The 14,903-nt window shown below is 41.9% G+C and overlaps 1 protein-coding gene across 1 annotated transcript in view; it reads right to left on the bottom strand.

Annotated features, from left to right (window-relative positions):
- The window catches only part of SYT10 (synaptotagmin 10), a 33,238-nt gene that overhangs the window by 18,170 nt on the left and 165 nt on the right, over positions 1-14,903 (bottom strand). The window contains exon 2 of the mRNA XM_062491515.1: positions 2,874-3,231. Coding sequence (XP_062347499.1) covers positions 2,874-3,231 — 358 coding nt within the window. The remainder of the gene's footprint in view (positions 1-2,873; positions 3,232-14,903) is intronic.

The raw sequence follows: 14,903 nt of genomic DNA, 5'->3' as shown, positions 1-14,903 counted from the left end.
TATTTATTGTGACAGTGAAATACTATCACAAGGTATGGGAAAGGGTGGTTGTCAGTAACACAGAGCAAAATTATTTACAAATGAGCACCACTGCTGCAGCTCTTCTGCTGTAGTGTACTGGTTAGTTGGTATCAAGGACTAAAGAGTTCTTAGCAAACAGGTCTTTTCATATTATCTGGGACTACGAAAAATATGTAGTTAAAACTAAACAGTAATGCATCATTTCCCCATCCTAACATGTCTCTGTTAAATGCACAGTCTAAAAAATGTGATCGGCGCAGTTGATTGTTGTACTGATTGGCTTATTAAAATCCTCATGCTTCAATTACAATGAATTAATATAATTTCATTTATTTTATGTTTATTTTAATTTTATTTTTAGAATTTATATATATATATAAGAGCTGATGGTTGCAAGAACCCTTCATAGAACTGGTTACGATGCTTTAATTTGCCCCAGCTCATGTGAGATCAGTGCACAGGAGACAATCCAGACAGCAAACAATTCTCTCAGATCCTTTGTCAATGGAATACATTTAGGAGAAGGTGCATCTGAATCCCTCAGGACTCCTGAGGACAACAAAGCAGTGCTGCATTGAAGATGGGGCAAGAGAAGATGCTACCCATGCATTTGCCATTGGCTCCTTTTTGTTTAGAGACCCCCAGTCAAGGACACCAGAGTCAGGTATCAATCATTTTGCTGGTACGTTGTTGCCAGCTGGGGTTAGTACACAACAAGAAATAATTCAGAAACCTGGTCTAAATGTCCAGCCTTATTCTTGTATGTGATACTCTTGGCAGCAGCAATTAATATGGGCTGTTAAGTTAGGACTCCCTTAAGGCAGGCAGGGTTTAGATAAAATGTGGTTACAAACAGAAAGATCACCATTTCTTGGTCATTTTTAAGGCGCATGACATTCTAAACACATTTTATGAAAGGATGCAGAATTTTTCACCAAGCTCTAAAAGAAGGTAATGTTTCCAAACACCTACTGATTGCTACTGATTGGCTGTGGTGGGACAATCACTTACTCAGAGGACAGGAACTATCCCTTTCAGAGGAGATTTAACCCTGCTAATCTTGACAAGATAAAAAGAAACCTCCAAAGTTACAGAAAAGACTGGTATGGATAGGAGGTTTTGCTTTTGTAAAACTGCCCTTGGCTTCCCAAATATTTTGTATTCATTTAGATCTCAGTCCAAATCATTCCAAATCATCAACCTGTGAGGATATATTCACTGCCTGAAGTAGATCTGGAGCATATCCCTGGAACTTTCCTTCCCCCCCTCTGGGACTATTCAAGTCCATTTGCCAGCCAGCTATTTCTTCTGTCTATTCGGGAGGTCGGGCAGTCTGAATTCTTGGATTTGATGGATAAAACTCTTTCAGTTAATATCCTTTCAGGCAGCAGTGAGCTGGGTAATGGGCTGTCATGCATGTCTACCAACTTTTGTTCCTCTGTGCTTAGTGCAACAGTTACAAATTCAGAATTACCCGAGTGTTTTGGGAATGTTTCTCAGCGGTGGTTTGGATGCTGGGCTGCTGTTCTGAGCAGATGGATACAGTAGCAGGAACCAGGCATAGCCAGGGTAATGTGGCTTAAGGCCAGCTGGACAGATTCATAATTCAGGAGATGCTTTGGCTGCTAAAGTCAGTCAGACCTCCTCTGCTTGGAGTGCTCTCATTTTGGGAGCTTCCTGTGGCTTCCCACTGCCTGTTCTGTGAGGTTGGAACAGCTGAGAAAAACACTTGAGCACTCACCACCACAATGAGTGCACTGAGCTGGCAAAACATTGTCCTTAGGGCTCCCAGGAGGCCAGCAAAGTATGTGCCCACTCAGTGAAAAGCATGTGTCCTCTCCTTTTGCCTCTAATTATTGTGAATGTGAGCCTTTTTGTTTGTTTCTTTGGGTTTAGTGGGTTTTTTAATTTGGTTGGCTTTGGGATTTTTTTTTCCACATATGTTTCCTTAGCAAATGGCATTTAGAGAAAAAAAGCTACTTCCTACACATTATCTGTACTGTAGCTCATGACATTACACAATACTTCGGGTGCCTCTTTTATCCTTAATTTTTCCCAATTTTTGCTTATAAAACAATCCCCTTTTTATTTCAGGATTTGATCTTTGCAGTTCATTGTTTGTTTCCTTGCATTACATTTGATTTGCTGACAGTGTTTGAAGAAAATCCCATTGGAATCTATAGGTCCCTGCATGTCTTCACTGCTTTTCAATATAAAGTGGCACCTAATGCAAAATTAAAGTTTGTGTCCTCCACTTTAATACTAAAGTAAACACTAAGGAATGCTGTGTGCTTGTCATGTATTTATAGACCTATGTGGAATCTGTACAGCCTTTAGGTCAGTCCGTAAGGATCTTTATTTTTTTAGGCTGGAATTTTAATTCCTTCATTATCAACAAACCATGTCTTAAGGAAATGTGCCATCAACAATGAGTCTATCATTTATTTTGTTGAGAGGGAAACTTTCATCTGCAAAACCAACTGATTTATCTATAAAAAATATCTCTGTGAAAATTTAGATTTGCAGTTCTATTATAAAACACCGAAATATGTTTTCCTGTAATCAAAACCCAAAAGGGAAATGCTTAAAGTAGCAACATCTATCTTTACAAAGTAGTAGAAGATGTAGATCTCACTCCCATGTGTTAAAATGATTATGCAACTGAAGGTACACGAAATGTTTCAGAATATTCTGTCCAAAGAACAATGTACCTTCACATTCACGTGACTGATGTTTCACCCATAGCTTCTAAGAAACCTGTGAATAGTCCAGGATCCTGGAAATTTTCAGCAGCGTTCCTGCTCTACTTGTTCCTGGGAAAGGTGCCCCGAGTGGGAGTGCCTCTCACTCACCTTGATGAGGACGTGGGCTCGGTGATCTGCCTCTGCATCCGAGCATGTCTGATCAGGTGCTCCTTCAGCGCGTTCTGTACCTCCGCTGGTATATCAGGTGAAGTGTGGCTGATTTTCAGCGCAGCTTCCAGTACCTTGGTGGTAGCTTTCCCATTTTCTTTAACTTCCTTTTTCTCGCTGTTCTCCAAAACCTCCGTAGGAGCGCTGGAGTTGCTCTGCGGGACGTTACTGGCACTGGAGGTGAGAGGTTTGCTCCTCCAGCAGGGCCAACACAGTTTCCAAAAGACAAAAAGAGAGACCACCAGCAAGGCAAGCCCGCAGAAGCTGACGACGACTGCTAAGAGACTGACTGAGACGTCTGCAAGGAATTAGAAACAAAAAACATCATGACAGACAAACATGCAGAGAAAAGAAAAATAATTAAAAATGACGAAGGCAAGGAGATAGAAGCGTTTTTATTATTATGTTTGTGTAGAGTTTTAAAGTCCTATTTAAGGTTGTGAGTTTTTCTTTTTATTTCTTCTCTTTGATATCTAAGCCCGTACCTTAAAGATGTTATTATCTTCTAATTTCTGCTTCACAAACACTCCTTTAATTGTTCAGGCCAAGGGCCAGTATGTGTACCACTCACCACATACTCAGACATCCTTCTCAGGAAGTTCCCTTCTCAGGAAGTAAGGAAACAATCCCAAAAAACTCCCAGCCATTGTTGGTTAAGGACTTTGAGATCAGTAGGCGAAAGAAACACCGACCTGCTCTGCTAAAGCAAAGTTATTATAGTCAAACAACAAATACCCCCACTGAGATTTAAACCAAACACATGAGAATTCTGTTCACAAATCTGGATTTCTGACTTTGAAAACAAGCACCTATGTAGACAGCCTTCTCCTTATGCATAATGTACACTTCCCTTAACTTATGGGCTTCAGGCGGAGGACACAGCTCCTGGAAACATCAACAATTTTAATTTCAGTCAGAGGTTATTGATGATTAGTCCTTTAGAACATATATTTAGGATATCAAGAACACGTCAGTGAAAAGTTAAGCCACAGTCAACATTTTCTCTCAGTACACATGAAGACAGATTAGATCTAAACTGCTAGGCTCATGCACAAATTTCTTAAAAATTTGCCAGACTTGTGACTCTGTACCAACTGCTTCAGAAACATTTTAAAACCTAACATTTAGGCATAAATAGGAACAAGATAAAGTCTGTCATAAATAAGAGATTTCTGTGGGTAAATTGTCAGCTCTGGACCAAGACTTTATCAGACCAAGATAGCACAGATATATCAGTATCTAAATTTCAGCTGTGAAAATGCAGCTGGCTTCAGAGAACATAGTGAAATGCCCCGAGCTGTACAGAGATCATGCTGTACACTGAGCTACTCCTGCTGCCTTGCATTTGACTTTTGCTGCCAAAACTGCTTAGAATATCCAATAGCCTGGCCAAAGATGGGAAAACAGATTTCATACCAACAAAATTCCATGGACACTTTTATTTTAGGGGATGGTGGACCACGAGGACTGCCAGTTGAGCCCTAATTAGGAGTTTTATTCTATATGACATGCTTCCATTTGATTTTTCCAGTATCCTGAAATATTATAACCAAAAAAATTATATTTTTTTTCAACAGAATCTTTTCTATGCCTTAAAATCATTCACTAAACCTGGCTTAAATGTCCCTCAAGTAAGGGCTGCTGCTCTTTGTTACAACAAGTTTTGACAGTTTAACAGCTAATACTTTGTATCCATAACTCCAGGCTACAGGCCTGAATCGCTGGAAAAGTGCAAAGAGTGTTTGAGTGTATTTGTATGGATTTTCACACGAGCAAAAATTATGGATAAGCTCCATGAAAAAGTATGTACCTCACCAGCCCGTGTGAGAATTGAAGATAGAAAGATGAAGCAGAATGATGACGATATAGAAAGCTGAAAATGAAAATTTGGGAATATTTTCTTTATTGGTATATAATATCCAGGGGCATCTATCAGTAACAAACACTGAACTTACAGACCACTCCTCGTGAAAATGCGTGAGAAAGGCCAAGATGTATAGAAAATATTGTGGTGTGGAGATCATACCCTCCCAGTCAATTCCTAACCATGGATCGGGAATTAGAATAGGAAAATGATCATTCTTAATGGGTGGTTTGGACATGGCCCTTCTGTTTCAGCAGATGACAGACATTAATAGCAAGGAGAGAGGCTCTTGCTTGACCTCAGTGCCAGGGAATGCTCTGTAGTGGGTGGATTGACAGATGCCAGAGGCCCACCGAAGCTGCTCTGTCAGTCCCCTCCTCAGATGGACTAAGGGAAAAATGTAACAAAAAGCTTGTGGGTCAGGATAAGGTCAAGATCCTTCCCAAGGGAAAGATCACTCAGCAATTACTGTCATGGGCAAACAGACTTAACTTGGGGAAATAAATTTGTTACCAATCTAATCAATGGTGACTGATATAACTAAACCATAAAACACTTTCCCCTACTCCTCCCTTTTTCTGGGGCTCAATTTCACTCCTGCTTTCTCTACCCCCCACCTCCAGTAGCACAGAGGGATGGGCAAAATGAGGCTGCATCAGTTCATCACACACTGTGTCTGCTGCTCCATCCTCCTCAGTACTCCTCACAGCCTTTCCCTGCTGCTCTCCTCCAGCGTGTGGTTCCTGCCACAGGAGAAAGTCCTGCACAAACTCCAGGGGGAGTGAGTCCTTCTCATGCACTGCTCCAGTGCCCCTTCCTCTGGGAGCAGACCTTGGGGAGCAGACTGCTCCGGCACGACCCCGCTGCAGGGTCATGAGTCTCGCCAGGAAACCTGCTCCAGTAAGGGATTCTGTCTCCATGGGTCCACAGATCCTGCCAGGAGCCTTCTACAGGGTGAGCTCCTCACAGGGTCACCTTTGGGAATTCACCTGCTTTGGGATTGGGATGCTCCCTGGGCTGCAGCAAAGACCAGCAGTGGGAGGTAACTCACTCACGCCTGGAGCTCCCCTTTCCCTTCTTCTTCACAGATCTTGGTGTCTGCAGAGTTGTTCCTCACACATTACAACTCCCCTCTTCCAGCTGCTGATGTGCAGCAGATTATTTTTTTTTTCCCTTCTTAAAAATGTTTTCCTGCAACCCCAGTATCTGAGAAGCTTCGCCGAGGTCATCCTTGAACCAGCTGGCCTTGGCTCTGTTGGAAATGGGGGAAGCTTCCAGCAGTTTCTCACAGAAAACCCCCTCCTGCTACCAAAATCTGGCCAGGCAAACACAATGCACAGTCAAAAGCAAATTTAATATTTTCAGCCAGAGGTAGGGCTCCTCACTGAAGAACTTTCTTTGATAGATTGAACCAGACAAACGGTCAGGCAGCCTGGCCAATTTTTTTTCTGTTCTCAAAGTGTGACAAAAAGTAGAACTCTTGGAAATGTTGGTGGTCTGCCGGAAATAAATAAAAATTAAGGAAGAAAACAAATATAAATTCAGTTTTGGGTAATTTGCAATATTTCCGGCTCAGTTTAGGGACGGTTGGCATAATTAAGTTATATTTTGAGAGGAAGACTTTTAGAACTGAAAATTGTAGTTTTGATTTTTTATTTATTTTTTTTTTCCATTTGGAAAATGTTGAAGGAGGGTGTATTAACATCTTTGAAGCTGCTGGAAACATTTCAAAACCAGAAATATAAAAATTGATCCCTTCCAGCAGAGCTTCAATTTGATGAATAGATACTATCAGCTGAAAAACATTGCATCAAAGCATTTCTAGCCAATTCTAATTTCAGTTTTTCACTGCAAGACATTTTTCAAGCCTTCAAAAAACTTGTTGTCTCCCTTCAACACCTACTCCTGTACTTCAACTTTCTCTAAGCAGTTTTTCTGTGTTTCCATTGAACTACTTCAAAGTTGAAAAAGCTCCAAAAATCTTTACAGAAAAGGTATGGTTTATATCCATAAAGTAATCCTATGAAACATCTAAACTCTCACAAGTGGAGATAAGGAACTAATTCTCTAAACAGTTGTAGTCTTAAATTTTGCTATTTTATTAATGAATTAAACAACCTCACATATTGAATTTCATAGTGCAACAAACACAGGAAATATTTGATTTGCAAGAAAGTTGACCAAAATAGTTCTTTACAAAAGGCTACTTAATTACATTTATTGCCACAATTGCTAAAAAGCAATCACTATGCCATAAAATCAAAATTGACATAAAAAGCATATTGTTTCATGCCCTTCCTTCTGTCAGTCATTCAGTTGAGCAGTTGCAAGAGATTTGTTACGTGAAGACTGAAAACATCTGAAGAGCAGACAAACCTTTTGTGTGTTAGGCTGGATATGTCTCTAATATTAAGTTTCTATAGGAAATTTGGTTGATGAATGTAAAACATTAAGAGAAAGTTCTGCAGACTTGGAGCTTCTTCACGTCCCTGCCAAGGAGTCCTGGCTGGGAAGAAAAATGGGTACTGAAGGATGAATTTGTCATCAGAGTAGGGCTGGACTTCACATACTTAAATATTATTTACAGATATAGGATAGGTGACAAATTCAAAGACTGCCCAAGGTTTTAAGGGCAGAAGGAGATATAGACACTGCTGGGACAGAATTAATTGTCAGCATTGTGAATAATGTTTTCACTGGTCTCTGGTCCAAAAGAAAACAAAAACCATCTTGAACCACTCTTTCTGAACTGGTAATTGCAGCTTGTCTGCTATGATTTAGATTTGCACAGGACATCCCTCTGAAAATTCAGAAACATTTCAGAATGATGCATTTCCCATTCTTGTTCTCATGCTTGGCATACTCAGGAACGTCAAGATCTTTTTTCTCATACCATCCCCTTCTGGTCAGTGGGAGATCTTCCAACAGCTTCATTTCACTCCTGGTGAACTCCCTTTACTGATGTCTGTCCTAAGTGTCATCTTTCTAGTCTGGGTAAAATTCAATAACTGAAAGCATCATGTTTCCTCATGGCTTTGTATTTAAAACTACTCTTTCATGATACAGATTTTTGGACAATTTTATGTTTCTCATTTCTTTATTTCTCCTAAGAAAGGCATGTCTTTTGAGAAGCCTCAAAAATTCTCTGCATTTTTATAAATATCCTCTGATATGCTTCTATCATAAAAGTCTCCTCGAGAGCCAGTCTTTTGTGTCAGGCAGGTACTTCAGGAACATCCCCATGTGTTGCTTTTTATTTTTCTTTTCTGGGTGCTTGGTAATGTCTTGAGCATTGGGTTCAGTACTATGTATTCCAAAAAATGTTTTGTTTGAAAATTTCCTCAGAAAAGTTCTGCCCGTGCATCCATTTGCAAACATGCACATTGGCAGCCTTCCATTTCAAAACCAAATTAAGGTCACTTACATTTTAGGCAACATACGCCTCATGAGGCTGAACTTGGAAAAACATACTCCACAAATTCATGATCTTGACTGGAGACAGAAACACCACACAGTGCTGTGATGTAGATGCCCGGCTGTATGAGGGTCAGGCACACCTGATGTGAGTGGAAAGACAATGGATTCTTCCTAGAAAAGAAGCAGAGGTAAAAGGAGCACTTGGGGAAAGTGAGGGTTCTAGTCTCTTCTGGGCCATTTATTTGTTTATATCTGATCTTGGTGCTTTAAATATTTAAACTGCAATTTCTGTAACGTGTGTTCAAACATATTTTTCTTTAACTTTGAATTTTTTATCTTGTTCATTAAGCCATAAGGAACTTCATCCTTTCCACAATAAAGGAACTCTTGTGTATGTAATAACCAGGAGTCAGCTCAATCAGATAAATTAATGTCTCTGATTTTCTAGAATTTGAAGGGAAGCAGGGCCCTTATAAATTATAAAAGGTCTGGGGCTAATAAATCTCCCCTATCCCCATGTACATTAGCTAGTTGGTTCAACCCATAATTTCTGCTGTTTGGTTTCCCTTTGGGGAAATTTTAAGCACATAAACCTTGATGGTATTAATTTTTACTCTGCATTAGCAGATCTTCCACAATTACCTCTGTCCCATCCAAATGCCTTCAGATGGGGACATGATGCTCTAGCATGCCTCAGAAAGTGGCAGGTGCAGAGTTGTATTTTCTCTCTCAATCTGAACCTGTCAAAATACCTGACTTAGATATCAAATGGCAAAAAAGACCTCTCAAGAGAGTAGGTGTGACTTCCTCTCCTGTACTCACGGAGAAGCATCCTTAGAAGGTCTTCTTCGAACTTTTACTCTGGCCTTGCAGTGAATGTGTTCCCTCCCTGTTAATTCATTCCGCTGTCTGAATTTGTTCCACACAGCCACCACCACCTTCTGGATGGTAGATCACTTCTTAACTCTAGCAGAAACCTATGATAGTTTCTTTTTTTTTTGTTGTTGTTGTTGTTTTTTTTTTTTCCTGACAGGAGGCGAACCAAATGAATTCAGGGATCACTGATTTACTACATGATCAGAGCACACAGAATTATTAATCTCTTGTCAAAATACGTTTATCTAAGCTATATTAGAGATGATGGTTCTCACTTTTGCCTGGCTGTGTGCGTCAATTATTGGTCTTCCTTCTCAAGGCTTTTTCTGGCATACATGCTTTTCTGATTGTTGACTCTCAATCTCAACTGGAGGGACTCTCTGCTAGACCCTCACCGACCCATTTTGCTTCCTATTAAATGAAAAAAAAAACAAACCAAAAAACAAAACAACAACAAAGCAACAGAGCCTTAAGTTTGGTCCTGTGCAGGTCTCAGACTTTTGAGGATCTCTTTGTGCCTACAAGAAGCCCTCATCATCCTCTTTCAGATGAGACAAGTAAACTGGAGCACATCATAAGCTCACTGGACTGCTGTTCAGTGCAAGCATGCCATAAGCTGTAAGGAGGTTCATGCAGCTGAAGTGTCATCTTTGAATTGCCATGGCTATGTTCATTCTTACCCAGCACTATAAAACAAGCATCTCACACACATGACAGGACCCAGGAAAACACTGTGTCTCTTCATCATCTTTACAGATATGTCCTCCAGATGGTATAAATCTTTCTGCATTTTCCACCTGTATTTCTCTAAGAAATGTGTGTAGAGGGAGATTCTTTTGTAAACCTCTTGCTTTTACTGTGTATCTGCATTGTTGTGACTGCCTTCACATTTGCTGTAAATAAATCTGGTCTCAATGGTACACTTACCCCCCAGTTTTGCCTTTATGCTGCTGAATTGGATGCATTTCTGGTTTTCACAGCTCGCCAACACTGATTTTGTAAGTTATGTTTTTCAGTAACCCTGCACTTTTTTTCCCACCAAGCCTTGTTTCTCTGATAGTAACATCGACCTAACCAGGTGAACTGTATGGCAAATAATTTGGTCGGTCTGTTAGCTGTTAAAATGTTTATTATTTGATATTCCCCTACTTTCCCCTGTAGCAGAGACACTGTTTCATTTCTCTGTAACAAAATGCTCACTTGTTTGACACAACAGTTACTTTATCACAAAGAAAAATGCTCCTTACTTGTATGACAGTCCTACTCTGGTCACAGTAGCCTTCACATTTGTCCGAGCTATTTTTTGTCCCCTTTGTGCTTACTTGTGTGGCACAGTTGAGAACAATTTACAAGCGCTCTGTGGGGTAAATCTGTTCTTCCCCTCCCCTAAATACATCCAGGCAGTGCAAGCATAGCCACAGCTCACACTGCTCGTGGATGTTTGCACGTTGTGTGCGTGAGCACAACGCGCTCACAGGAGCCAGGACTGAACGCAAACCACCAGCTGCCATCCAGCAGGTTGAGAGCTGTCAGAAGAGCTCCTGGCAGCCAACAGGAGGCACATGCCAGCTTCAGCACACAAAACGTTGCTCTTTGTGGAAGAGTGAGTCTGTATTACAGACTGGCTCCAGCGCTTTCTTACTCCCTCTGTACTTTTATAGCGAACTGTGAGTCAGGGGTAGGGTTAAAAACCTGGTAGGTTAAACTGTTATGTTAACAGAGTAACTGTCAGTAGAATATTTGCATGAATAACAAATGATCCCCTAGAAGCTGATGCTCTTTGCATGGCCAACTTCCAAAAATCAATTGTCTGACAAGCAAAGGATCAAGAGTGAACATCACTCTCAAGATATTCACTATCTTGACACTCTAGTGGGCTAAAATCTGACCTCAGTGTTTATAAAAGATCTGGGTTTTCAGCTCTGTAATAAACATTGGTCACCCATGGGAGCTGATTATGAGGGAGTAAAGTTTTGCATGACCAGCGGGCCTAAAAAAAGTCAAAGAGCACAAAGTACCCACCATTTGCAGAGGACATAAAATGAATTTTAAACATGTGTCCCTAGAGCAGAATGTCCAAACTCCTCTTATTATGCTGTATGCAATTGGCTTAATCTTCAGAAATGCTCACAACTGGGACCTTTGATGTGCTTGGTTCCTTTGAAAATGAGGAGGGATGCTTAGCTAGAAAAAAATAATTAGTCATTTATTAATGAGATAACCTGAGCCTAGATACCAGTATAAGCACACTGCATATATGAGTTTGGGACAGTTACAGAAAATTAATTATTTACTAGATTTAGAGATAAATTTTATCATGTGAAATCCTGCACATACAGCTCCCAATTATTTTCCTCCTTAACTCTTATAACTGACACCTTAATAATTTTGCCCAAATGTACTGGAGGTGTAAAATAAAAACAAAACAGCTGCACATCTAACTGAGCATTCTGCCAAAAATGCTGTAACTTCCAGAAGAAAGCTCAGAGTCATCTAATCATACAAAGGTACCATAAACCTAAACAGCCTCCCAATCTTTTCACTTGAGCATTCCCCTGAGATGAGGGAATTAATAGTTCTTGTAATTATTGGGGCAGAAAATATAACAACAGATGTCTATATTCACTTTTCTAAATTTCTTAGAAATTTACAAATTTTTCTGTCTCGTGAAGATTATTTGCTATGAGTTCTGTGGATTGATTGTTCATTACACTAAGTATGATAGCCCATTCTTGACCCAAGTAGTGAGCAGTAATTGAGGGTCCTAAGATATTGATGCTGACACTGAGAGGAAAAACACTGTTGAATTTCAGTCATTTCTTTGAGGCAATCCTATCTGTTCCTCAGGCAGAAAACCTGAATATCTCCCCTTTCTGCTTTGTTGCTTCATTTTGTTGTACTCTGCCTTCTCAGAGCCACACTCACCATTTATTTTTCTTCTCATCATGTCTCCGGCTTCATCTTTTGTTTTTTTGTGTTACTGTTTTAATTCTTCTTTCTCCCATCTAGGCATATATACCATAAAAAAAAATTCACTGCCCAGCATCTCTGCTTCCCTCTGAAACTTCTTGGATCATGGGGTCAATATTGTCTCATATTTTGCTTTGAGCCTGTGATTGGGTAATGCATCTTCTGCCTCAAGTAGCTGATTCCTCTGAGAAGTCTGGCTGCTTTTCATGGTCTAGCTGAACACAAAGCTATCACCACTCTCACTAACATAACCATATCAATGCAGTTCTAGTTGCACTTCACAGCGTTTTCAACTTCCAGAACATGTTTTTATCCTTGTTGAAATGGTCTGCTTTCCATTTACCATCTACTCTTTTACTTTCTGAAAGGTTTCTTTCACTGTTCTTTCCTTTCCAAACATGTGTCTCCTCGTGGTTTACTGAACCACAGAATATCCTGAGTTGGAAGGGACTCACAAGGACCATCTAGTCCAACTCCTGACCCTGCATAGGACCATTCCCAAGAATCACACCATGTGCCTGGAAGCATAGTCCAAATGTTTCTTGAGCTCTCTCAAGCTTGGTACTGTTTAGATTTCTCTCCTTTAGTGACATCTCATTCGAGATTTTTGCCTATTCCACCTTTGTGACACTTTTAGGTATCTTTTTGAGATGAGGAAAGCTGAAGGAACTTAATTTCCACCTTTAATGAAGGGGATCTATGCTTGTTCAATGCTCTGGACAACATTAGCTTTATCCATAGAGATGACAAGGAATTCTATGTGCATGGCTCACCTTTCAATGACACCAATTCCCTCAGTTTAAACTGTATTTAGACTATTTCTGCTCATAAAATCGATGCAAGTTATATTTATATCTTCTCTACACAAGCATTTACATATTAAAATACTGTCAATTATCAACAATGACAGTGCGTCTGCTTCTCCTCTGGAGACAGAGTACCAACACATGTTCATTAGCAGTGTTGTTAATGAGATAATACTCAATATACCGTGCATCTCAATGAAGCTGACACCCATCATCTATTATTGATTTTCTTTTAAGGGGGAAAAAGTGAATCTAACTGAGATGTTACCCAGTGGTTTCAGCTCCCGGTCTGTTAATTATATTTTTTTCCCTAATCCAACAACTGTAGTTAGTGTTTACAATGGAAACCCAAAAGACTGTTGACTTTAAAGAAATGTTTAAAAAGGAGCTCCTCTTATTATATACAGTGCAATATCGAACCAAGTGTTGAAGATTCACATTTTCTAAACAGCAGATCTTGGTTTACCTCATGAAATGTTTTTGTGTCATTCATATCCCATCTGTTTATACACCAACTTTGCAGAGCCAAATTTTCCAGGCTCCATAGGGTAATGCTATTTTCATTCAGCCTTCTACCATTCTACCTTTCAGACTGTGAAGATTAACACAGTTCATGATCAGAATATTCATGATCTGTGCTGGGGAAAAGGCTGCAGCCCCCTCGCCCCTCCTCACCTTGCTGTCCTGTCCTGACAGCTGGGTCGGGCTGGGCTGAGTAGGGCAGAGTCAGGCAGCAGTGATTTTGATCTGAGATACTACAAATAACCCGAGATTGTGGTAAAATCTCTGGGTATTCAAAGAAAATAAAGCAACAACAAAAAGCCCATCATCTGCGGTGGCAGCGACAGCGCATCTGGGGCACACGCTGAGAACCTGCTGCTTTACATGACCCAGTGTTAATTAATTTAATTTGCACTGTTACCCTTGGCATTTGCTGGCCATAATGCATGCTGCTCATTTGCATTTACGGACAGACGGTAGAGGTTATCAATCCCTTCTAGGAGAAATTAAGCACAGAACTTCGACCAGTTTTCAAGCCCCGTCCTAAATGTAAGTGCCAAGAAGAGCTAGGTGTCCGCAGAGCTCCACCCAGGATAATGTAAAAGTGCAGTCGGTTCCAAAAGGCTCAGAAAATCTAGATATCCGAGACCAAAGACACCACTGTTAGGACTCAAACCCTTAGTTTCAGTACGACAAATTCTCTGAATTTGGAACGCTTAAATTAACCCGAATTTTCTCCTTCCACCCTAGCCAAATTTTCCTGGGCAAGTGTCCTAGGCCGGACCGAAGTTCTGCCCTGACTCTAGAGGTTCCCACTGCCTGTCAGACGGCTCTCCTGCCTCCCCCAGCGACGAACGGAGAGGACGCAAAAGACTCAAGCCCCGCTCATAAAGGGGAGACTTCGAGGCGGGAGGTGCCGAGCCCCGGCTGCCCGCACTCCCCGCCGCCTCCCCTCCCTCCCCAACCTGTTGCCCGGGCCCCCAGCGCCTCACGGCGAAGGCAGAGGGCCGGCGGGGGACAGGAGAGGGCGAGAGGGAGCAGCCCACGCGTGGAACCCCTGCCCACCCGCGACAAGAGCATCGGACGCAGCCTCTGCCGCGCTCCCCGCCCGCACGGCCCCGCGAACACATGCGGCAGCAGCCCGGGCGAGCTTTCCATACGGGCAAACTCCCGTCGTGGGGAAAACCTTGCCGAAGCGGAGCTGCGGGTGGCGAACGAGCGAGCTGCGGGGCTAAGGCGCGATTTCTGTCCCCTCGGCAGTACCCGTCCGTACTCCCCGGCCCCGCGCCCGCACCTTCGCCCGCTGTCCCCCGCGTTTGCCCCGCAGCGCCGGTCCCCACCCGGCGCTCCCCTCGGCGCTCCCCAGCAACTGAGGGCTGCGAGAGGGAGCGGATTTTAAAGCGGGCTGCGTGCCTGCCCCCCCTCCTCCGCCCCCTCCGCACGCAGGGAAAGCAAAGGAAAAAGTTGCTCTCTCCGGCCGCCCACGCCTCGCTGTCCGCCCCGCGGCGGCGGCAGGACGAGCCGGCGGCGGGGCCG

The sequence above is a fragment of the Cinclus cinclus genome, chromosome 4, assembly GCF_963662255.1.
Source record: "Cinclus cinclus chromosome 4, bCinCin1.1, whole genome shotgun sequence".
Classification (NCBI taxonomy): Eukaryota; Metazoa; Chordata; class Aves; order Passeriformes; family Cinclidae; genus Cinclus; species Cinclus cinclus.
The sequence above is the reverse complement of the archived record's forward strand: the minus strand, read 5'-3'. Positions and strand labels throughout refer to the sequence as shown.